This window comes from Ochotona curzoniae, unplaced genomic scaffold (assembly GCF_017591425.1).
Source record: "Ochotona curzoniae isolate NIBS_2020 unplaced genomic scaffold, NIBS_Ocur_1.0 scaffold_1852, whole genome shotgun sequence".
NCBI lineage: Eukaryota > Metazoa > Chordata > Mammalia > Lagomorpha > Ochotonidae > Ochotona > Ochotona curzoniae.
In genome coordinates this window covers 20,318,126-20,344,507 of record NW_024467087.1, presented here as the reverse complement: position 1 = coordinate 20,344,507, position 26,382 = coordinate 20,318,126, and the positions used below count along the sequence as shown (strand labels likewise).

Genomic DNA, 26,382 nt, shown 5'->3' with positions numbered 1-26,382 from the left:
TTGTCCCCTCACTAAACCCCCTTCCTCCCACTGATTTCCCCATTATTACAATACTATAGTCCTTCATAATCATTCACAAGTCCATCATTCTGCTATTTAAGTATATCCTGACATTGTAGGTATGGACAATGGCAGAGTTGAGCATCCTATCGTCACGATATATTTAATGGTGTCATTGTGAGTCCATCTTTGCTTTGGAAGTACAGATGCATACTGCATTGTATCTTCACATCTGGATATGATAGTCTCTATTACACAGTTACTATACATCCCCCTAAATGAAAAGCCATAAAACAAACCAACAACAGGAAGAAAAAAATAGAAAATTTATAACATGAAGTTAAATAATATGCTACTAAATGACCAATGTGTCACTGAAGAAATGAAAAAGAAAATCAAAAACTTTCTTGAAGAAAATGAGGTTACTGTGTGACCTATGAGTCAATGATGAAATTAATAAGAAAAAAAATTTTGAATAAACGAAAATAAAAACAAAAATACTAAAACCCATCAGATGCAGCAAAAACAGTATTGAAAGGGCTATTGATCTCGTATTTTACATGAAGGTTGCCTTATTATCAGAGACAACATATGAGATTTGTCCTTCTGGGAATGACATATTTCACTGAGCATAATGGCCCCTAGTTGCAACCATTTGGTTGCAAATGGTAGAATTTCATTCTTTTCAATTGCTGAGTAGTATTCCATGCAGTAGATGCATCACAGTTTCTTTATCCAGTCCTATTTTTGATGGGCATCTGGGTGGTTTCCACATTTTTACTATTGTACATTGTGCTGCTATAAATATAGGATTACAGATAACTTTCTCACATGTAAATTTCATTTCCTTTGGTTATATTCCCAGAAGTGGGATAGCTGGGTCATACAGCAGATCAATTTTCAGTTCTGTTAGTGCTCTCCATATTGACTTCCATATTAGTTGTACAATCCTACACTCCCACCAACAGTGAAGGAGGGTGCCTTCCCCCTCCCCCACCCTGCCACATCCAAGCCAGCAGGTACTGTAAGTAGAGCCCTGAATGTAGACCAGTTTCATTGGAGTTAGGTGAAAGCTCAAGTGGTTTTCATTTGTATATCCCTGACAGCTAGGGAGCCTGTACATTTCAATTGTTAATCCTTTCCCTTGCTATGCAGAAACTTTTTAGTTTGATGTAGTCCCATTTGTTTATTTTGGCTTTGACTGTCTGTGCTTTTTGGTCACTTTTCTAAGAACTCTTTCCCAATCCCTGTATCTTGGAGAGTGCTTCCTATGTCTCTAATACTTTGATGGTTTCTGGATGCAGATTTAGGTCCTTGACCCTTTAAGAGCTGATTTTTTGTGTAAGGTGACAGATAGGGGTCTTGTTTTTTACCTCTGCAGGCTACTATCCAATTGTCCCAGCAGCATTTGTTGAAGAGACCTGGCTTTTCCCCTGGATTATTTTCAGTTCTCTTGTCTAAGATTAGTTGGTTGCACATGTGTATACATTTTTTTGGCTGGATAGATTCATAAGTAACAACATCAACTTTCTAGGTGGCTAATAACAGTAGGGGATACAGACTACACCCAAGGCCTGGAATAAGGGCAACTGACCCTCATGAGTCAATGATAAATAAATGAGCCTCTGGACAAAACATACCTTTAATGATTTAACAACAGAACTTGTTCAGGATAATTGGGAATCAGCATGTAGACATGGATTCCGAAGTCCCTGGATTTGGTTTTATTTGACTGTTTATTCTTGTTCAGATGAGATGAATTCCACAGTAAAATTTTGGCCATGGTCTCTTCTATGCAGCCTTCAGCCAGTCTTTATCTTTCTCTGGACCTCAGTTTCCATATTTGTAAATTAAGATTGATTAGATGGTCTCTAAATGTCTTTCCAACACTGTTACAGTCTTCACAGTTTTATAAACATCTTATATCCTCACCAGCTTTCTCCTCAACACTCCCTAGTGAGGTGGAAAGAACACAGACCTTGAAAAGAGACAGAGAGCTATCCTCTTGTTCATTGCAAGAAACCTGTGACCTTGGCCAAACTATTACTCTCTTGGCCTCCATTTCCTTGTGGAGATAATAATATTTTCAGTCCATAAGGTTACTATGAGGAGTTGAATATCATAGAAGGCACTCTGTTTACTGATGTCTCTCCCTGAGGATTAGCATGTGGGTATATTACTTCATCTGCACTAAGACACTATTGTGTGCTAAGGAAAATCATTGGCCACGTGGAATACTGAAATCTTTTCTTAAAAGCCAAAGGATTCCATTGGAGAATTTTAATCCCTTGATAAGGTCAAATAAGGGCTGGGAAAATACTTATTACAAAGGTCGTGGCTTTCCCTTTGACAATTCCAACCCTCTGTCTAAGCCTAAATGGACAATTGTCTAGTATCACACAGCCACAATAAGATTTATTTTCTATGGACTGAGCTTCCAGGAACAGTTTCAAATCCAAGCTTTTCAGAACATAAAATTTCCACTGCCAACCCCTTCACCATTTATTCACCCCAGAAAGGTCTCTTTTTACTTGTAATGTCCTTAGAATCAAATTAATTTTAATGCATCTACACTTTATTCAGATATGCCCTGTGGCATTTCAAAGGAAAGTAGACTGCAGGATCTAGCTGCAGGGAATTTGAACTCCTGATCAATCACATTGCAAAGCAAAGTTACTCAGTAGTGAGCAGCGTGTGGGTTTTTGCAGCAACCCACCAAACAGATCACAAAGTCTCTCACTTGTTGGCAGAGCAGTACTTTGGTCCAGGAACAAAGGCTTAGGAACCCCTGGTTAGGAACCATGCAGAGAAATGAAAGAACACATCACACGGATGTTTCTTACCTTGGTTGGGGTGACTAAGTGATGCATACAGAAAAGGATTTTAAGGTAAATCAAGGTATATAATTCATCCAGTAAGAGTGACATCTATGGTTGGGAATTGTTTGTCACCCATTGATGAGAACCAAATTTTGCACAATTTAAACATTTTAAGAAAACTTGTTGAGACACTGTGATTAAATGGTTGTCTTTTCCTCTAAGTTCCCTTTATGCTTCATGCTTTGCCTTGTTACTAAGTGTAGACACCATCAGTTCTGGTCTAGTATTACTCTTTGCCACAAGGACACAATCTTTGGCCCCATGAACTTTGGCCCTATAATCTCAAGCGTCCTAGTCCAACTTCTAACTTCCAAATTCCCAGAGCATCTGCGATCACTCCAGATACTTGTTCTGCAGCAAAGATCTCCTGCCAGCCCCAAAGGTCTCAGTTTTCATATTAAGTCCAGGGAGAAGAAGTCACTGAGGTATACCATGTGTCTGCCCTAATTTCAGATTCCAAAATAACATTCCACTTTCTTTTTATAGTAAAATCTCAGTCAACCAGAGTCTATTAGGTCAAAATCTTCAAAGAACCAGAATTTCTGCCCAGAATTTTTAGAAATGAAACCATGAGTACAAAATATGAGGGATTTAGTGACAGTTTCCTTGGGCAGCTCCAGGGTTAGTACACATCGGGCTGTCTCCATGTTTTACTTCCACATGCCTCGGTACCGAATACCTATGTTCAGAATGATGATCCTGACACATCACAGGATCCTTGGTAACAGGAACAACTCCATAATATTCATTCAGTTACATTTATTAAGGAAGATAACTGTGCTTTCAATAACCACAAGGTAGAACTTTCTGTTTAACACTCAAGAACTCATAACATTCCATACACATTCCTGAAAGGCCCTTTTCCCCTTTCCCCTCCATGTATAATTCTCTAAGCATGTCACATTCTTCTCTAGCCCAGAGTATGCATCTCTATAAAATAAAAGAATTAGACTTGAAGATACTCTGTTGTTCTGTCAGGATTTCATATCTATGATCTCTTACGTAGCCTCTATATTTTTTTATGCTATGCATAAAGTGAGTTCTGTTGGCCTCAGGGAAAAAATAGTTACATCAGTTCCTTCTCTCTTTCAATGTCTTTGGTGTGTCAAAGGCTATGGAGCAACCTCAGGACCATCAGCTTCAGCCGGCTAAGGACAGAAGTTTTACTGATCCATCGGTGGAAGGCTATTGGAGCCCCTTTGATGGCTGTCCTCCTGAGACACATCTGATAAGCGTGACTTATGATTCTTGTGAAAGAACAGAGGTGCATCTGCCAAACAGGGTTGTAGTTGAAAAAATTAACAAAAGGACAGCTTAGCAACTCCTTCCAGAAATCTCTACTGGCCTGGAGCTAGTCTGAAATTAAGTTTGTATTATTAATTGAAAGGCAAGAAGAGTCTCCAAATACATCAGATAAAACAAATAGACGATTTTACTTACTGTCAGGAACACTGCAGGCAGCTTTGGGATTTGGTGGCAGTCATACAAAAATGCCTTATCTTCTTAAGATTTTTTTCCTTGCCAACTCTCAGCAGGTTCAAAATACAATTCCAGATTCTCTTTCCTCCCAATGAGTATAAAGCTAAAATGACAAAAAAAAGATCAAGCTTTGAAATTCTATGTAAAGTTATTTCTGAGAACACAATTCACCTACCAAATAGACCTGGCACCTAAATATTTCCTCCCCCAAGAAAGAATCAATTGCTCTAGGAGCTAGACTAAGCCATATTTGTTAAATTTAGGACTCAGGCTTCTAGAAGTCTAAGAAAAACCTACTTTCAAACCAACTTTATCCCAGATGACCTGATCTGGGGGCCCGCACCCACACAAAATAAAATTCTGCTACCGGTTTGGACTGCTGGAGAGTGATCTGCTCTGTTTAACAAAGTGTGTGATACCAAGATTAGGAGCCCACAAAGCAAAAGAATAAACAAGATCAAGAAATCAGAAAGATGATTGTATAAACACTATAATGTCTGTGTAAGTCCCACAGACCACCCTAAAGTCATCCCCTATTCCCTCTATTATTAGGCCCTGTTTTTGTTTGTTTACTTGTTTTGTTTGCTTTTTTGTTCTGGTTTTTTTGTTTGCTTGTTTTTTGGGGGTTTGGTTTTTTTTTTTTTTTTTTTTGCTTAAATTCATTCCCATACCATGCAAATGGATTCAAATCTAAAGTATCAAAAGATTGTAAAATTAAATGTAAGTTTAAGTAGATCCATTACTTGGTACTATTCATACCTTAGATTCATTGTTGCTGTCACAAATGATCAAGAAGAATATATTTTAATTCTTATTTTTCATGATACATTTCAATAGTCTCAAGGATTTCCCCTTCTGCTCTCCCCCCACTGTTTTCCTCTATATTATTGTAATGATATAGTCCTTCAGCAACATTTTTGAAAGCAGATAGATGAGAGGTGAGGGAAAGCAGGGCTAGAAAGATTCCACAGTCTACTGAGACCTCCACTTGCTCTATCATTCTGTTAGGAGTCATTCAAGTTAATGCTCTTGGACTATTCCATATGAATAAGGAAAATTGTAACAGACTCAGCGAACAATCATTCAACAATCTGAAGTCTATTCTGAAAGACTGAGCTTGGGTTCTCATTCATCCTTTGGGTATGAGGATACTTCAAAACCAAGCACTAGGCATATCTGACGGGTCTGTCTGGCTAACTGGCCAGTTTGATCCTCAATATCAGACAGTCACTACTTTAGCTAAATTGAAGGCTTTATGCTCCTCTGATGCCACCAGATTAGAAATTGACCAAATATCAGACATGTAAATGCAACACTCAGAAAGCAGATCAGATGATTAGCATATCTGTAAACCATACACACTCCTCTCTAGTAGTAAAGGAATAAACATTTAGTGAGTACCTAGTATATGCTAAACACAATGAGAACTCAAATGTCCATCATTTAAAGCATGTCCTATATTGACAGTAGGGTTGATATGTTCAGAGAATAGAAGATCTGAGAGAGAGAGAATAGGACAGGGGCTTTGTATTTGGGGATCAATAAACCCAACAACAAAACATTGATCCCAGAAAACCCCAACAGACTCCCTTCCAAGGAGGTTAACTTCCAGAAAGATACCCTCACACCTCAGTCAGTTGAAGATAGGGAATATCAAGAGGCTCGAGGAAGAATGCACATCTTTAGAATGATCACAACAACAGTATTTCTCCAAGCTACTCAGCATCACAGAATAGAGGAGCCTAAAGTTGTACCACTACACAAAGATCCATCCAGTTGTGCCCGCATATCTGCCACCTCCAGCTAAGCCCCTCTTTGGTCCCGGGGCATAGGCTGATTCCAAACCATTTCCTGAAAAGAATTCTCTTCGGTCTAGCTCCAGGGATGCTGGCAGAGGATGGAGGAGGATGCTTTGTGTATCCTCTGGCATTTGAGTAACTCTCCGATGCCCAGAGCTTGGAGCCAGAGGAGGTTTGTCCAAATGCCTGACCTAAAAGGGCCATGGCTCCACTTCTTTTCTAATTAGGATAATTAACCTCTCCTGCTCACTCATTCTATTCCAATCCAGAAAGCTCAAATTGAAACAGCACAGGGGACTGTCAGGCTCCAGGGACGGGAAGCAATCTCCATTCCGTTCAGCTTCATGCACTCACCATCAAGGCAAAGCCAGGACAAGCTTTGTCACAGCAACTTTACCCTTGAAACAACCTTGGGCTGCTTTGAAGGCCACTTTCAGAATTTTCATCAGTGTAAATATCCCATCAGCTATAACATTTTACACAGTTCCATAACACTTGCTGACTAAATTGCATTGGGGAGGGCAACAGTGAGAATGCTAATAGGGTACAGCATTTCTCTTTGTATTGTCACAGGCAGTTTATGGTTCATCTAAGGAGAACAAAAACTGAATGATTTTGAGTTGGTAGCATTTGGTATGGGATTTATGAAATGCATTCTTTGGGAGTAATCACTGGAGGCGACCAACCCTTCAGGAGCATTTCAAAACTGGATTTGAATAGCAGTATTCCAAGAGAAAAGAGACACACTGGGGGCATAATAGTAGCAGTTCTCCCCCTGGTAGCTTCGACTGCCCATTTTCACAGCTGAGAACAGGTCTGAGAATTCCCCGGCAGGTAGCCAAAGATTCTCCCTGCTGCCTCGGCACACTGGACCCAAGACAGGCCGCTGAATCTTTAGCTGCTCCCTACTATAGAATTCAGTCCAAAGTTTTCCCTCCATGCAGCCCTCCCGACCCATGGGGGAAGTCACTGTACTCTATGGTCTCTGTGCCAAGAACTCTTTGGCTACACATCTTTGTGAGCCTCCACAGCAGCCTCCAATGGGAGGGCAAGACAATAGGTTAATATGTGAAATTGGACTGCCCATTTGAATTTAGTTACAGAGGAGTTCCTTCCAGTCTGGTACTGATGGGACTTTGCCTGGGTCTGACATGGCTGGAGCTTTGGAATATGTCCCACTTAGATGAGGATGCTCACCTTCCACTTAGCATGTCATGGAGCCATCTGGACAAATTTCTCAGCAGCTTGTTAAAAAGTTTGACTTGGACCTAAGCTGAGAAAGTCAGTCATTCTCCAGGCTTAATCCCCCCCCCCCAACACCACACTGTTCACTCCCCACCCATAATCTCTATGGCAGCCTGGGCCTTCCCTCGTCCCCTCCCGCATCTTTCAAAGGGCAGCTCTCAGTAGTTGCACAAAAATGACCAGAACCGTGCCTCTCAAATTCTGATGAGTTAATGAACCACGTGAGGTGCCTGTTAAAATGCTTGCTCTAGTTTGTTAGGTATGCAGTAGGACCAAAGAGTCTGCATTTTAACTATCCATCTTTGGTGATACCCATGGTGCTGATTCAAAGACCATACTTTATGTAGCAAAGGTATAGCATCCTTAGGGCCTTTCTTTATAAACTGATATCCTGATGCAGGGGTCACAGTTTAAGTATCAAGAGCATATACTTGCTTTCTGAATGACTTAAATCCAACAGAATCAGAAACTGTGGCACAGCAACCTCTTTCCTTAGCAGTTAACAATGGCATTTCCTTCAGATTAAAGCCAAATATATCCTTTAGAGTAAGCAGAGCTGTACAGAGGGTGTGGCAAACATGGACCTTGGCATTGATTCTCCTCCCTGGGACTTGGATTATTGAAATAAGCCTTCCTGGGCAACTTTCCTGCTGCCTGAAGCCAATCACACAGGCCAAACTCATTTTCTGTCCAGCCACTCCATTCATCGCATCCACTTTCACACAGTGGCTCTGGATGGTTGCTGCTGCCATATCACTCACGCTGTGATCTGCATCAGTGGTTCAGACAACAGAAGCAGCTGCATCATCCAAGGCACAATCCATTTATTTCATGCTGGAGAAAACAATCTCCTATCCAAGTGAGGTCATCTAAGCTGGGCAGTGGCCGTAGCATCAAGGTGGTAAGAAATATTCCCTGTACATTATTTAGCTTCTTGCTGGTGAGCAATGTACCCCATCAGGAGCTCCCAGATGTTAGTGCAAAAGTGCCATGCTGCAGAGAGCAAGCCCATTTCTCTTCTGAGGGTTAGTTAAAACATAAGTTTTATGGTGACACTGACTGTCCCATTTGCCTCCTAAGGTAATCCCAACATCCTCTCCTTGTTAGCATTGCTACAAATTGTGTGTTCTTTGCTCAAAATAGCTAATAAACGTTAGAGAACATCTGGATTTGGCTTTTAATTTTTATTTACTTTTTAGATCGACAGATAGCATTGTATGCTTTTTTATTTTGTACAACAGGATCTGATAAGGTACATATATCATGGCATGGCTAAGTCTAGCATTAACAAAAGAATTATCCCATACAGTTGTCATTTTTGTTATGAGCACTTTGTTTTTCAAGACTGCACTATTTCATCACTAGCTGTAGTCATCCTGCTATATAATTCATGCTTTGAAATTTATCCCACCTACCTAAAAGTAACTAGATGTCCTCTTTCCTATAGTTCCCCATCCCATCACCATTCCCATCCTCTGATGAACCAATATTTACCTCTCTACTTTCATATTTAGTGTGTTTTTAGGTTCCACGTGTAAACAAGATCATGTAATATTTGTCTTTCTGTGCCAGCTCATTTCACACAACACAGTGACTTCCATTTCCATTCACGTTGCTGCAAATGACAGGCTACTGTCACATTGACATTTACAGGGTTAAATACTACAGATGGGAAGGTTTCCGTAAGAGGATTGCAGAGCCTCATAATTATGTGTTTTCAATGCAAAATATAAACATGTTTTATGGCCTAAGGGGGCTGTCAAATAGTGTTTTAAAATATACTAGCAAATCAAAAACAGCATAAAAGTAGGCCAACTTGAGGATCCAGAATGTTCCCATACCCTCACCACCCAATGGCTGTGCCGAACCAAGTCTCAGAGTCTGAACCACTGCTGGCTCTGGCGGCATTCACAAGCTAAAGAATATCCCTCATTGGCAATTTCTTTTTTGTCTTCTAGCCCTGAACTTCTAAGCTGATTACTTAACTCTCCTGGAGAGCCTACACAGAGTCCTAGAATGCTACCTCTTCTTCAATATAAGACCTAGCATACTGGCCAGAGGGATCAAATTTCCAGCCAAGAGAAACTCACTTTGCTATTTTAAGCCTATCCCTGAGCGCTCTGCCTGAATGAGCAGAGAAGCTTTTGGGGCACAACTAACTAGTCCCTTCCAATTCTTATGAATATTAGCTCTGTGATTCCTAAGCAGATTTCATTTTATTCCTGTGACTTCCTATCTAGTGCACTTTGCACCAGTCATCACTATATATGGCATCTTTAAGTGAGTTAAGGTTCTCCATCTGTAAACCCCTCAGATTCTAGCTTCTGAAGAATTGCTACACTCAAAGTCATGTTGTTGCTTTAAAATAACCGTGTCATCTGCATAGAACCTCTGGCAAAATGAAGCTAAGTTCATGACTTTGATGCTTACTAAGGTCAGATTCCACCTAATCCCAAGGGCCTAGAGCTTTTTCTCCATCTGCGCAAACCAATTTTCTTATTTATGGGAAAGGCAGAGTGACCAAGTGAGCAGGAGGGAGTGAGTGATATAAACAGAGAAAGAGAGAAAGTCGCTTTCATCTGCTGATTCACTCCCCAAATGCCTATGAGAGCCAGGACCATACCAGGCTGCAAAGAGGCAAGGAACCTGGAACCGTATGTAGTTCTCCCACATGGGAGACAGAGACCAAGTCATGGCCCACCACATGCTGCTTTCCCAGCTACATAAGCAAGAAGCTGGACAGGCAAAGGAGGAGTACAGATTATTTCAAGTAGCAGCTTAACCTACTGCACCATGACACCCCAACACCACAACACTTGGCCTGAGCCAACCTTATGAGTAATCAGGACATTGGTGGAAAAGGAGGCTAGGCCAAATGATGTGTTAATTTTAATATCTCTTTGTTTTATGTCCCATAGTTTTAATCAAAGTGTTCATTTCTGATCATCTTTTCTTTGTATGCCCTGGCTTCCATTTGTCTCTTATCTAAATAGCGCTCTCTTGATTTGCCCCCAAACTCTGTTTGATAATACTTATTTATACAATCTTTTGGCTATCCCTAGAAATAGAATAGCATTTTACAGATTATATTATTGGGTCCCAGAATGGAAAAGAAAAATCACAAGCTTATGCCCAGTTCAGTAAGCTCCTCAGGACTTTCTGAAAAGGTAAATCCTGAATTGCAAGGAGGTTGAAACATTTATGACACATTCTCTAAATCATATCCCATGGGTAAAGAATTTTTTTTTATTTTGAGAATGAACATGGATGTAACATAATCAAAGGGTGGAAAAGTTTAAGCTTGTTTTCTAAGCAGTTTGAAAGGAAGGGAGAGGGCTATTGCTGTAGCCCACGGATCTGCCAACAGTAACAACAAAATAGCTGGTATTGGTGGAGATGTAAGGAAAGTGGCAGACATATGAAGCATCAATTACATTGACTCCATGTATGTCGATGGCAATGGAAGAGTCCAGGTTAATGTTCAGGTTTTACAACTAGAAAATTTTGCAGAAATCTGGAAGTCAGGAGAAACAGAGGCAAAGGAGTATGTGGGACTGTGACAGATGAATGCGGACACAAGCAAGGATATATGAGGATAAAACCATTGGATCTAGTAACTCCAACTCAATCCCAAAGCTGAACATTAACTCATGATAGACCATTACCTGGAAAATCATACTTCCATTTCTGTTGATCATTTACTTGAAATGGTTGCATAGAATGGGTCCCAATAGGCCCCTGAAATTCTGGAATGTCTCTGAGTGGAACACCATAATGTATTCTAGAGATCTCCCTGCCATGGAGAAACACAGAAAAAAATATGCTGGGAAGTTACACATGTCTGAGAAATGTCAGAAATGCCATGCTGATGAAAGGAGAAAAGAAGAGTATGTATTTGGAACCCAAATCTGCATGTAGATTTCAGCTCCAAAATGTCCTAGTTACATGCTGTTATTCATCAACACGGATCTCTCCAAGGCTCCATTTTCTTGTCTGTTAATAAACATATCTACTCAGTGCTTAGCATTGTTGAGAGGGTTAAATGTGGTCATATGTACAAATATCACAACAACCAGCCCCAAAGTAGGCAGTCAATAAATGCTTTCTAACAATGAAAGGAAAAAGAGTTCAACTTAAAATCTGCACTTGATCTTAGCCGAAAGGCCGAGAAGCAATTTAAAATCTAAGAAAAGATAGTGAGAAATGTATATAGCACAACACAAAAAAAAACTTATCCAAATAATGAATGAATCTCTTATAGACATCACCCTCATCATCTGTAACCTAAGATTTTCAAGCTGAGAAAAGATGGATGTGAGGGCCTGAAGTCCTCATTTGCCACCACCTCCATCAGCTTCTCTGCTCAGGGTTAAGGATTTGGAATAGAACCTCACCGAATGAGAGGTTGTTGGAGTAGAGGTAAGGCTTTTGCAGGTGGAGAGGGCAATGAGGAAAAATCATCAAAGGCTACAGATGCCAGAAAAGGCTGGAAGCTGTAAGAGAATTTGTGTGATGAAGCAGTAGGAGCCAAGCCATGAGCTTTAAATCGCACACAGATCAGAGTCAGCCAGAGATGGGAAGCCCAGAGAGATTTGAGGAAGAAAATGGACTTTAGGCCACAAATTTACTAGTGAGCCCTGGTCACTCTATGCAAAGATGTTGAAAGAAAGAGGTTTGGAGCCCTTAAAGAAGTCATGGAAGTCTTAGAGGCAAGGTTGCAGAAAATATATCTGTCCCAATAGTCCTGTTCAATGTTAACTTTTACTCTATTTCAAAATGAGTCTTTATACAAAAATCACAACAAAATGCCATTTAATACTAATATTAAAAGTGAAAGCAAGACAAGGGCTATGCTTATGGCCAGATTTAGGATCTGTTGTTTTCCCTTTCTGTGCTTCCATTTCTCATTTATACACTGAAAATATCAAGGTCATCATTAATTCTCACTCTCATGTTTGAGAATTCAAAGATGTTTGGAAGGAATCTGACCACTGTCAGCAGTCTGACTTTTCTGCAGATAAGGCAAGATTCAGCAATGGCTTCTGGACCTCAAAGCCCAGAAAAGGTGAAATGTTAGCCTATAACTCCCCACTGTAATGCTAAGTCCATTCTTGTATCCCCATTGGAATAACTCACTTGAAAGGAAGCAATCAAAGTGAATCGTTCTTGTGGGTACTCCATGTTTTGGTTTTTTGCGTGTGTCTGTCGACGGGAGCATGAAAGTACTGACTGACTTTGTGAGCTTTGCACATCCCACGTTGAATCTACCCAAGGAGGTTTTAGACCACAGCATTAATTCCAAGGAAACATTTTCTTTCCTAAGGGGAAAAATGTGTGCTCTATTGTCCTCAGGACTGTATCGTTGGCCCTTCTCTATCCCCTAGGCAAGAGCTTGCCCTTAATATTGTCTTTGACAGCCTTCCAATAGTATTAGGATCAAGAAGTACCAGCACTTGTGGCAGACACAACATACAGAAAAAACCTCGGAAAACAGATCCATATCCCTTTCATCTTTGGTATACAGTTTTCTCCATTTGCTACTCCTCTCCTTAGTCATCATCCGTATCCCTCACCCCAAAAGCTGAGAAATGGTAAGTCTTGTCTTAGACCTCCTCTCTAAAACTTGAGAGTAAAGAACAATATTCCAAGATTAGTCACTTTCCTGATGAGAAATTTTGCTTATTGAAAGCAAAGCATGTATGTATTCCAGGTCTTCCAAAAACTTCTTGAAGTTCCACCATATTTTCTGAATTCAAGGTCCACTTGTATCAGTTCACTTTACTATTCCTTAGTCACATGCTATAGTATGAACTGTTTTGCATTAAATAAGGCTCAGAGTGTAGGAGGCCCATGTAAAACACATCCACTAGTGGGAACCTCATCAAAATTCATCTTCTTGAAATAAAGCAGCCAGTGTGGGCAGTCCTCTCGTTGGTAGTCACCAGATTCCAACAGGAAATATTGGACCAGGGAACAAGACATGCTCTGGCCCATTGGTAGTACTCCCTCCAACCTGTTAGGTGGATCCCTTTTTAATTACACAAAAGGTCTTCCTTCCATTACAACTCAATCAGAGCTGGCTAGTGCATTCTCTAGTTGAAACCTAGGGTTAGCTCCCTCCTTCCTGCTATTATCCAGACCACTCCCCATTTGCTTGGGTGGCAGACTCAGTCATGTGATCAGTGCTAAAAATCAATTATTTCAAGAGGATTAAGAAGCCAAGTGAGGAAATCTAAGAAACCCTATTATTGGGTCTGATCAATCATCACGTGACACCTATTAAGTGCTCAGCAGTCCACAGAGCATCTTTGAGATGACTTCTGCCCTCTGTGAGTTTGCATTGCAGGCAGCCTATTCCAGGCCAATTACCCAGACACCCAACAGAACAATGAAGGCACAATGCACAAGAGCTTTTCTATTCCCATTCATCCAAACTCCATTTGCTTTCTGTTGTGTTGTTGTTGTTTATATCAGACCTTGTGTGGTTGAGGATCAGAGACTTCGCCTATTCTGCTTTTCCCAGACGTTAAACACATGGACTCCAGATGGTCTTCTAAATTTCCTTTCAGCTGACAATGCAAAGCAAGTTTATTTTCACTCCACAAAACTGACACATCTATTTGGGCATATTTTCTCAGTTTATGGTGAGCAAAATGGAGCTACATAATTCACCAGCAGGAAGACAGAGTTCATAACAAAGAACAGGGTGAAAGACAAACTTGGAAAAGGTTAGGGTTAAATGGCACTGCCAGCTTCAGAGCCAATCTTAAACTTGACAAGTAGCCAGTAGCTGCCTCCTCAAGTGAAATACCTCACACTACCAAACAATACTCATCACTTAACTGTTGTCTGTAATTTTTCCATTAGAGGTGGCTCCATTTACTTGGAGTCCTTAAAATTCTAATTTTTAAACATGAATCTTTCATGGAGGGGAGTGACAATTGAAACTGTTATGAATCATGCATAGTCTAATGTAAGTAATGAATTTGAGTTGGATTGGGGAGTTGTATGGGAAAGAGGAAAACCCAGGGCTGTGAGATCAGGGGCACCTTCTGTGCACCAATTCCACCAACTAGCGCAGGACCCATTCACTCATGCACCTGCAAGGAAAAGAAGACTTGCAGCGGGCCATCTCTTAATTAAAGAAAAGCTTAAACAAACACAATGATGAGAAACAAAGGCCTTAGGGAAATCTTAATTTGCTAAGGGTAAATTGGACTGTGTGTGGGTGAATATTTGTTTTTATCCTGTTTCATAAAATTCACAGACTGACATCCATATGCAAACACAGAGAGGTTTTTGATCTTCCCATCTTAAGTTCCATTCATACAGAACAGCTTCTGCATTAGCATCTCAAGTTTAGACAATCACTACAGTGATTTTGATGGAAACCAAAAGTGTTTAAATCAAGTTAAAACAAAAACAAGCAACAACAAAACAACAAAATGTGGATTCAAATATGCAATGGGAATCTTTCCATGAATTATTTTTAAAGGAAAGTACACTTTGTAATATGAATAGGCATACCCTGAAGCTCTGGCTCTGAATTCACACTTTTATATTTTCAGGTTTCTAAGATGTGGTAAAATATAATGCCAAACAACTAAACTGAGCTCATTGTATCTCTCTTTCCTCTGCCTCTATTTTCCACTCTTTACTTCTGAGATAAAAGCCACCTTCACAATCCATTTTAGCTTATTCTTCCCCTTTTACTGTCACAATATGCAAGACAACTTTACGTAAACATCCATGGAAACCATGGGAGTTTCAGTAAATAATGAGAGTGGTTCTTATAAAGTTTGATTTTAAAGTCGAGGAGAGCATCAGAATTGAAGCAGAACAATAAATTTTCTTTGCCTCTATATCCCCAATGATTCTTTTTGATGAATAAGAAAATTAATTTCATGAGAATGTTAAACTTCTACTCATTCAAATATATCACATACAGCATTAAAAATCAAATAAACCATGTTAGCACATAGTGTGTATTACAGACATTTAAATAAGAAAGCCATTACTGTCACTAGAAATGTGAACAAAGGAAATGAGCAAGCAATATTCGAAATAAGGAATAAACTAGTACCAAAAATGGGAAAACATCACTAACTTCACTAATAAAGAAATGTCAACAAAACAGAATCCTTATGTTCGCTTGCAAAGTAGGCAAATACTGTATTCAGTCCTGACAAGGGGCAGAGAAATAAATATTCTTTCCTATTCTGCTGATGGGAACAAAAAGTAGGACAATCTTCCCGATGGGCAATTTGTCAATATCTATCAAGAGCTTAGAAAACGTTCAGAAGCCTTTGGCTCAGTATTCCTTCTTCTAGTGGTCACCCTAGGGAAACAGTTTGACAAAATTTTTTATGAGTATTGTTACCACACATTCATAACAGTGAGATATCATAAGTAAACAAACTACTCATATTAATTAATGATTAACTAAGAACTGCTTCTGTTTTATTGTATGTCAAAAATTGTTTTAAATATTTGTCCAAAAATCAGTAGAAATTACATACTAATATGGCTTGAATTCTGTGACCATCTTAAGTTATACAAATGGAGTGAGGTTGACTATATTTTCTTCTGATTACTATATACAGCCCATGCCTATTTTCCTGTTGCAAAATGGCCTTCTTATTTCTTAATCTCTTAATTATAATAATCAATAAGCCTTTGACTATAGCACAAATTAAAATATGTTAACTAAGAAGAAATATTTCAAAAAAATATAGTGTATCTAAGTGATGGAAGATTAGGTAGCCATTAAAATGATTACAAATACTTAATGTAATAAACTGTGCAGGATATAATGCCAAACTTTTAAAAGGCAAAGTGCAAGTAGTATAATCAATTTGATCAAAGTCAGTGATCAAAGTATATACATAAGATAGAGTAAAAAGTAGGGAAATCATCCATACTTTCTATTTTTCACATTTTTTCCTGTTTTCCCAAATGTTCCAAATGAGCACATAGTAATTTTACATTTAGAAGAACACAGATGCTACCTCAGAAAAAGCAAGGCATTCCTAAAGTGCTTTTGAGTAGGTGAGGGTCAGCTTCCTATACACGCAGAGTCCCCAGTTTCCTCATTCACACACAAGAGGCCATTTGTAATCTGGGTCCAATCCCTCTTTCCTTGCCTCTTCTGGGTCTTTGCTGATTTCTAGGTGGAACAGAGCCTTTCTCACCCACAATTCTCCTGCCCTGGAAAAGGTCCCCTAAGGAACGAGCCCTGCTTCATGCACTGCATTTGTAGGGCTCACCCTTAGATGAGTTCAGGGGTTCTCAGCCCTGTCAGTAAATGGGGATCCCACGGGGGGCTTAAGACAAAGCAAACCTTCGGATTTACTCCCTGAGATTTGGTTTTATTGGTCTTGAATGAGATGGGGTTATCAATTAGTTTAGAGTTCTCAAGATAACTATCATGTAAAACTAGGCTTGAAAAACCACAGAAGTAGGCAAAGACAGAGAGAGAGGGGTTGGGGGAAACAATGCTTTCTCCAGGTGAATTCAGCTGAGGACACAGCCTTGATACTGACTCTCTAGGGAGCTATCTCACCATGGTTCCCCCAATTCACCCCACCCCTGAGGCTCCTGTAAGCTATCACCTTTATCAAATGCCATATCATATAGCATGCAACCAGCTTTTATATGCCTCCTTTGAATAACTGCAAAACAATGATCAACATCCCTTTGCCCTCCCTTTTCAAATTCACCAAAGTGAATGTCGCTGCTAAAACACAACTGTGTTAGCTGGAAGTGTCATACATGATCCTCTGAGCTGCTACTATTATGGTGGCACGCAGAAAAGGGCTATGTGCTAAGAGTTAGAGCAAGGACAGGGAAGTTTTGAGGTGGGGAAGGAGGAAAAAAGAAAAAGCTGAAAATGGAACTAACAGGCCTAGTCCTGGCTTGGGATAGATGGCGAAATCAGAGCGTGTCTTCAAAAGGTGAAGATGAAAGCGCACATAAAAAGACCAGCTCACTCCACTTCACCGTCTGGCTAGGGCTCATCCTGAAATGAGACCTACAAAACAGGTTGGCCAGCCCTATATACTTGAACACACACTTAAGTTGGAAGTCAGGAAGCTTGCTTGCAGGCCCAAAGTTAGTCTGAGGCAGGCAAGGCTGCACTTGCACAACCCTGAGAAAGTGCTTTCTTCAACTCTGAGCCCTAGAAACTTGACCTGCCTCGCCCTAGCTGCAGACCAGCTTTCTCCCATTTGAATCCTCTTTCTGATCCCCAGTTAGCTGAGTGGTTTTGGGCAAGTCACTGCCCTGCTGTAAACACTGCTTCCTCAAACCAGAGGAACTTCACTTTTGTGTTTATAATACATTCAGCTTCTATAAAAGCTTCATTTGAAAAAAAAAAAAAGCCCCACACCACCTTAAAAGCCATACCCTACTTGCCTGAGTCATTTGGGAAGATGCTGTAGCCTGGAATGCTGTGATTCAGTGTGATAATTACAGGCCACAAGAGTTTTCATGGGTAACTTTGAGCCTCTTTTTTACAAGCCAAAAGTATTGGAAAGGCAGTTTCTAGCATGGGCCACTGGACAGATATTGAATTACCCTCCGGGAAAGATCAACCTGCCTCTTTTTAGAACACTTCCAGAGGGTCAGTCAAGCCTTTGGGGGTCTTGTAGCAAACCCTCTGAGAATCCCAGCCTAGCACAAATTGCTATAAATGTCAACATTCATGTGAAGCCCATTCATCAGTATCAGAGACTTTTGGCACTTTGGGGATTGTTCAAGATCATGTCAGAAGTGCAGATACTGTGATACTGAGAGATGTGGTACAGGCTTATGAAAAATGACAGATGATGGCAATCGCTGCTAAAAGATGTAAGCAGAAAAAAAAAGATCATCCTCTATTCTTTGTTGGGAGTTCTTATCACCAAGCCATATATTAATATCTTATTTATTGTTCTATGTTCGCTGATGACACACTCTTTGTTCATCATGGAATGCATTTACATTTTGTTCGTACAGTGAACAAAATCTTAGCCTTTCTCTCTGAGATAATGATTTTGACAACTGCAGATTTGATAGATTTTTGTGTCTTCTGTCATCAGTGTCATTTGCTCAACCTAATAGTCACAGACTGAATGCTTTGGGAATTCACATTCAAAGTGTTTGTTGGGTTGTACTCCCATTACCAAACTTATGCAGATTTAAGCTGACACAGAACATGGGCTGTAGTGCGATCAGAATACGGCCTCAGCCTTGCCCTTCAGGGACCTCTGAAGTTGGGATGATGCTTGAGTTATCCCATTGCAGGTTAAGTGACTGTGCCTGTCTATGCCATGGCAACTAGTTATTTGAATGCATGCTGCCCTGGGAATGAGGCAAAAGCCATAGCCAGGAAAATCTCCTGAACCAACAGTTTTCCCAGTTACAAAAGGAGTAAGTCCTGTGGTGCCAAAGGAAGACTGGGCATCACAGCATCCCTGCAGCGAAGAGCAGCCTTCACCAACATAGTGTGCTTATTTGCCAAGAGCAGCCTAGCAATATGCCCAGCAGGATTAGTTCACCAATGGCTGCAACCCAGCTCAACATCTGTAATGGCCATGTAATTGCAACAGGCTCCTATGTTATCTTGGCCAAGTGCACAGAACAGTCTAGCACTGAACCCATCACCCATATGATAACTCCCATTGCTTAAAACAGGGGGAAAAAAAGGTGGAAAGCTCCAGTAGTCTGGAATCAGGATGAGAGAATTTCTTGCTCAAAGAAAAGTAGAGTTTGGTGTGACAATGTTTGGCAGGTTAAAGCTCACACAGAGCGGATGACAATTGGGAAGCTGCTAAAACAGCAGGCTTGTTTTTACAAAGTCAGGGCTTTGCTTCATACCTCACCACCTACAAGTACTGGTGCCTGTCTTTGTTCTGCCTCCCAAGGCCTTTTCCCCCATTTTTGTTCTCCCTCAAGCCCCTATTTACTCTCATTGTTCAGCTGCCACATCCAACAATCAAACAATAATAAATTAGATATGAGGACAAAATCATTTCTTGGACTGCTCCCTGACATGTACTGAAGTGAGGTGACCACAACCTGCAGAGTCCTAGAGTGCACAACCACATACTCCAGCCAACATAGAGATGCCCAGCTTGGTAAAAGACATGGCAGTGGGAAGCCACATTTCTGGCTTGCTTAAAAATAATGTGAGCAGGTTTTAGCCCAGAAGTCCCTGACACACACTCATTAAAAAATTAGTGTGTCTTTTCTGCTTAATTTTTGAATAATGAATGCATTTATGTGGTTCAAAGACCAAAAGTATGAAAGGCTGTGCAAAAATCAGTGTTTATTAAAAGGCCTCTTGATTGTGGCAGCAGGCAGCTCACAGAGGAGGGCACACCTGCCATCCGTGAATACCAGGGGCTCAGGCACCACAAACTGCATGAGTCAGACACTTTTTCCTCTCTATTGTTTTAGAACTTAGACAATATTGCCTGCTTCTTGCAAAAGAGTCCAACATTACATAAATAAATGAAATTAGAAGCTCTTGGTAATCCCACACCTCAGAACTAACTTCTGCCAATTCCTTTAGGGCTTTTTCTGTACATATATAAAAACCTGTGGGTTTTTTTTTAAATAAAAATGTGATTATATTGTAAATGCTATTCTGAAGCTTGCTTTCTTCTATTCTTACACAGTATGTAGTATGTCATATACATCAAAGAATTTTTTTCCATATTACTATGTACAGATTTAGCTGTCTTTTTAACAGCAATATAGTCCTCCACACACATGTGTTCAGTTTTACTTTGATTTTGTAAATGTCTTTAATATAGTCTTTAAATAAGGTTCTCTGCTGGTTGTAATTGATTTACCTTGAATTTGGATCCATTCATCATTGGAGAACTTAATGGGAAGTTAGTAAGAAAGCTCAATGAAGGTTAAGAGGGAAAGAAGATCCTCAAGAAAGACCTACAGCTAGCAGCAAAAGGCAGAGATGGGTGCAGCCTCCCTGAGTGGGTAACAGTAAAGGCACTGAGTGAATGGTGAAATAATTTTCCATATGTAAAAACATGTGAAAATAGGGGGAAAATGGGAGATAGAACAGATTGAGGAATTGAAAAAACAGGAGAAAGAAGTTAGAATCAAATTCATCATGACACTGAGTTTCAGAGCACAGGTTTTATGGAAAGAATTGTCATGTTTTAATTGAATCCAAGCTTGATGCAAACGTAGTTTGGCAACTTAAATATGTAAAAGCATTAGCTGTCAGAGCCAGTGCCGCGGTCAGGCTAAGCCTTTGCGTGCAGCACCAGTATCATATATGATCGTTGGTTTAAGTTTTGGCTACTCCATTTCTGATTCTGTTCCTTGCTGGCAGCCTACGAAAGCAGCAAAGGAGGGCCCAAGTCTTTGGGCCCCTGAATCCACCTGGGAGACTCTGCAGAGGCTCCTGGCTTCGAACTAGCCCAGCTCTGGCCATGGTAGCCATTTGCAGAGTGAACCAACGGATGGAAGATCTCTCTCACTCTCTCTCTCTCTCCCCTTATCCCTGTAACTCTGCCTTTCAGATAAAAAAAAAATAGTTTCCAGTTGGGCCCATTTAGCCACAAAGAACTGCATTTTGTTTTTTTTTAATAGCTGAGTAGTATTCCATGGAGTAGATGAACCAAAGCTTTCTTATCCAATCTTCTGCTGATGGGCATTTCGGTTGTTTCCATGTTTTTGCAATTACTGATTGTGCTGCAATGAACATAGGGATGCATGTTGGTTTGTCGTAAAACAGGTGTTTTGGATATATTCCTAGGAGTGCTATTGCTGGTGGAAACTATAATGCTAAGGGAAATGAGCGAATCCCAAAAGGTTAGATACCACATGTTTGCCTTGATTTAACCTGTAATTTTTTGTTTGGCTGTTTGTTATTTTTTGAACCTGTCATTGATACTGTCTCAACCCAGATGTTTCGAAGAATGGAACTTGCATTATTTTTAACATATTGTTTACCCAATACTATGTCAATTAATTCCATAATGTTGTATATTGATACTGAGGTCTTGTTGGGGCTTTTAACTGACCGGATCTTTACTCTGTTAGACCTACCTTCAGACCAGAGAAGGTCTCCCCAAGAGGCCACTGAACTTATCTGGACAATAAGACGCTGAACTTTATGCTAGGCATGTGTTTGCAAGGAATGAATCTCAACTGAACTTGAACTATGGTTATGCAACAAGGTGGAGGAATCCACCATGGGGGGAGGGGTGTGGGAGGGGTAGGGGGAATCCCCAGCGCCTATAAAACTGTACCACATAATACAATGTAAGCAACAATAAAAAAATGAATAAATAAACATTTTTACAATGTGTTAGAAAACCTAGGCTGTGAGAATAATGACCCATATCAAAGCAACCCATAATCCCATTATCATCCACATTGGTCAGATTACATCTGAAATATCAGGATCAATTAAACATTGACACATATCCATAGAATAGACAGAACAATGCAGGAATCTATCATGTTGTAACAGTTAAAGAGATTGCGACCTCTCTTACCAGAAGGAAAAAAAAAGGTTAAAGGGAGACATGCTAATTGCCTTTAAAAACATGAAGAACTGTCACATGGAAAAGGTTCCAACATGTAGAAATTACAACAATGGAGACTTTGACTCAATGCATGAACACTGGTATTTTACGAAAGTAATTTTCTAAAAGTTTACATTAAACATATCAAAGGCACCCTGTGTAATTTTATTACCATTAATATTCAGCCAATGCTTCTCCATAAATAGCACAGAGGTAAATTCAACAATGCTGAATTTTCATCAATTCTTAATTAGTAAGATTCAAAATAATGAGGTCTTATTGTACACTGCTTAAGAAAGATTTTCAAATGCTTTAATTTCTTTCTTCCTGTTTCTTTCTTAATCCAATGCCTTCGCCCACCATGTGTCCTCAACTCCCACTGAAGCAGAGAACACATCAAAAACACACACACACACACAAAAATGTAAATCTGAGAAACAAATGTGTGGCTGGTTTTAAAAGAGTAAGAATTAACATTTAAAGCAACGATAATGTATCGTGATCTGTAATTTTGAGCTCCTATTCTGAAATGGCTCATTTGGAAATTACCAAGTACTCGGGTTTTCATTTGTGATTCTCTTCCTGTATACAGGCAGTACACAAAGGAGTTGTAACGACCAGTTGAGTCACCACTGCCATCTCCCTGAAGCATGCTCTCCAAATGTCAATACCATTTTCAATACAGTGAAGAAGATTCTAAACTGACCTGCTTATACCACAGGATAAGCCCCAGAAGCATAGGACTTGGATTATGTTCAAAGAATATTCCTCCATTCTCTGCTGCTGCGGTTACTGAATTATGTCACACATAATTCTGGTTTTGCCAAGCATTTATATCACCCTTTCCCATGTGTCATTACCTGGCAATAAATGAAAAACTATTTAAATTTATGTGGGAAAATAGAGCTGCTTTTGACACTACTTCAATGAAATGATATCTATATTGATGGAATTATACTAGATTAAGGAATCATACCAGAAGCAAAACTATATGCTTGAAATGATATTAGAAATACAGATGCACTAAGAGACAATGATATAGAAAATATTTATGGGGCCCGGCGCAGTGGCGCAGTGGTTAAGGTCCTTGCCTTGCATGCCCCAGGATCCCATAAGGGAGCCGGTTCTAATCCTGGCAGCTTCACTTCCCATCCAGCTCCCTGCCTGTGGCCCAGGAAAGCAGTCGAGGACAGCCCAAAGCTTTGGGACCCTGCACCCGCGTGGGAGACCCGGAAGAGGCTCCTGGCTTTGTTTGGATTGGCATAGCATTACCCATTGCACTCACTTGGGGAGTGAATCATCGGACGGAAGATCTTCCTCTCTGTCTCTCCTCTCTGTATATCTGCCTTTCCAATGAAAATAAAATAAATCTTAAAAAAAAAAAAACTTATGTTCTCCTAGTGGTTCACGTTGATGATATACTGCTCTTCAAGCCAGCTTCTCAAACCCCAAGTCCAAAAACATTATCCAAAGTTCAAGCATCAGATCTTTTCTTTCTCTTTCAAGATAGATGCAGGATGTCAGATGCTAACAGATGTCCAAGTTAAATTAACTAAAAAAAAAAAAGAAAAAAAAAACTAAGAGTTTGTGGAAAGTTTAACTGAGAAAAAAGATGAACTCATGAAGCCCTAGTATGATTGAGCTTTGTCAGTATACTGTGATCAAGGGACAAATATAATACCTTGGTTATAGACTGTCCAGCTTTTATAGATATATTTTACTCGGGAGATATCATCTACCTTGTTAGCTATGTCCATGCATAGGTCAGCTACTTGACATGCATACTAAGACTCTGTCTTCACTAAAGTGGTTTCTAGGACAGAAGTATACTTATGTAAAAGATGAAAGAAATGACCTTCAAATGCATTCAGAAAAACTGCAGCCAGAAATAGCAATAAGATTTTGTCATTCGTTCCTCATATATTTGGATAATACACATCAATAAAAACAATGAAGTACTATAATTTGGCTGTGATTTCTTAGGGAAACACATGGGCTGGGCTGGGCTGGGCCTCACAAACTATAGAATCTTCTTTCCCATAAAACAAAATGCAGATACTAATGGTTTAGTTGGAGCTGAGGTTATCAGCAGCAAACTTGCTCCCCAACAGTGGATCAGGTTGAGAGGGACCTATTGGGCCACTGAAAGCAACTCAGTAGGATCTTTAATGCCTTACAGATTTTTTTTAATTAAAAAAAGTCATTATAGCTGCTTTCCTTTTTTCAGGATTTTCCATCCTCCAAGCGATCATGGAAGCAGCAGTGCAAAACAACTGGCAAGTGACAGCAAGGTCTGTGGGAAACATAAAGGACGTTCAAGAATTCAGGCGCATCATTGAAGAAATGGACAGGAGGCAGGAAAAGCGATACCTGATTGACTGTGAAGTTGAAAGGATTAACACAATTTTGGAACAGGTATGTTTGAGATTTATTCCATCCCCAGCCAACAATGTTAAATCATCAACCTGAGGCAGTTCCCAGATCTGCTAATAAATTAAGTAGCCAGCAGACTCTGGGTGCCAACAGTGTTTGATAGTCTCTCTAATCCTTTTTCCCACCTCAGTGATCACAGGGTTTGGGGGAAGGGGAAGAAGAAAAGAAAAGAAAAATCTAAACTGTAGAAAATTGCATGCTATGATTAATCTGGAAGCCTCTGCCATTTAACGCTGCCTATCAGATAAATAACAGCCTTCCATACCTCTATTTCATAGATAACTATTTGAAAGTAACATCTTTCCTTCTCTATACCTATTCCCATTAATGGGACAGATGAAGGATTAGGCAGGGCAGAGGGTAGGATTTTGCAGCAAGTGCCTCATTACTAGACTCTGTGCACACTTCCAAGACTCTTTATGAAATCACCAGCCAGTCTTGATGAGTATGTGTAGGCAAAGTGTCACAACAGTATTCACTAAGGTCAGATTGGTCAATATTTCTGTAAATTATCCCTCAGGTGTGAGGAGTGACAGGAAGAAATGTAAGGTCATTTGTAAAAATAAGATGGCGTATGAGCAAAGATGTTCACCGTTTTAAAACATGAGCAAAGTGAAAAGGAAAAAGTCCAAGGGGCAAAATTCAATGGGCCGAATTGTATTCCATATTAAATTTTTGATATGGAAATTCCAGGCCAAAAATATTGGAAGAAATGTTTCACCCTAAGCCAAATGGACGCTGTTTAGGGTAAAGAGTCAAATTGAAATGTGGTAAAAGTGTATTATTTCCCTTAGACATCTCAATTTGCCAGTTAATCATAAAGTACCTCTGCTGCCATAAAGGCAAACATTTCCATTCTAATTCAATCCCAGTATACCTGGGGGCCAAAACAGCTTCGGAGATTGAAATTACAGTGAGCATTCCTTTCCTGGGAGAGTTGCTTTACAGTGAATTAAACATTAATAATTTGTCAAATATGCCACCATCTGAGGAGTATGTGAAAAAGGGTAAAACAAAAAAAAAAGAAAGGAATGAAGGGAAAGGAAGGCAAGGGGAGAGGAAAAGGAGGGGAGGGCAGGAGAACAGGAGGAGAGAAAGAGGAGAAGGGAGGGAAGAAGGGTGGAAAAATGCTCAGTGTGCATGTTAGATACACAAAGCCATCCGCTCCTTAAGAACAGCATCAGCTGTACTGAATCACACTTCACAGAATATCTAGAACAGTAGCCTGGTTAGATCAAGTTTCCCAACTAACATTCCCTTGAGATACTCAAATGACCCTCTTGTCCCCACACCCTCCCTCCACCAAAAAAATAAAACAAAAATTCCTTTGATTTTCTTAGATGTTGAAAGTGAAGAATCAGGTCAGGGATGCTGGTATGTGTACTACATGCCCTCTACAATTTCATACCAAAATAACCCTTTAGTGGGTGACCTACTTAATAGTCCAAAGCAAAGGGAACATCCTCCTTGTCATTCTTTACCTTCCCTCTTTGCTATTGGTGACATCGGTTTTCTGCATATCTTATATCCTCTTAAATCCTTTGACTGTTATAGGCCCTTATACTCCAAATCTGTGGTTTTTTTAAGAGGATATGATAGAAAAGGCAGTGGGTAGAACTGGAAATTCTATGCAGCTATGGGCCTGCAGGTACTGAAGTTTTCTCATCTACATAATGGAGAAAATAAAACTTGCTTTACCTTATGTGACTGATATTATTACTTTCAAAGATATAAAATGCTATCTAAGACTAAAGAGTATTACCCTATACTCTTAGGAAAACTAAATTACCCTAATTTCAAAACTCTGTGCTCACTTTTCTTGTCTCACTCTCTTACATATGCACAGTAACCCTCAAAATATTTGCCACACAGTTTTCCAGGGAAAATGGACAAAGAAACATTTTAGCAACACGTGGATAAGAGGTAGAGTTCATTTCATTTATTCTTTTCCCTCTTTCAAAAAACTGTCACAAAATCATCAACCCACATTTTCCCCTTCCTCTT

At 39.9% G+C, this 26,382-nt stretch overlaps 1 protein-coding gene across 2 annotated transcripts in view; it reads left to right on the top strand.

The window, feature by feature from the left end:
- Positions 1-26,382, top strand: part of GRIA3 (glutamate ionotropic receptor AMPA type subunit 3) — a 303,894-nt gene that overhangs the window by 132,008 nt on the left and 145,504 nt on the right. For both annotated transcript variants that reach the window (XM_040999897.1, XM_040999898.1), the window contains exon 5: positions 24,173-24,360. In XM_040999897.1, coding sequence (XP_040855831.1) covers positions 24,173-24,360 — 188 coding nt within the window. The remainder of the gene's footprint in view (positions 1-24,172; positions 24,361-26,382) is intronic.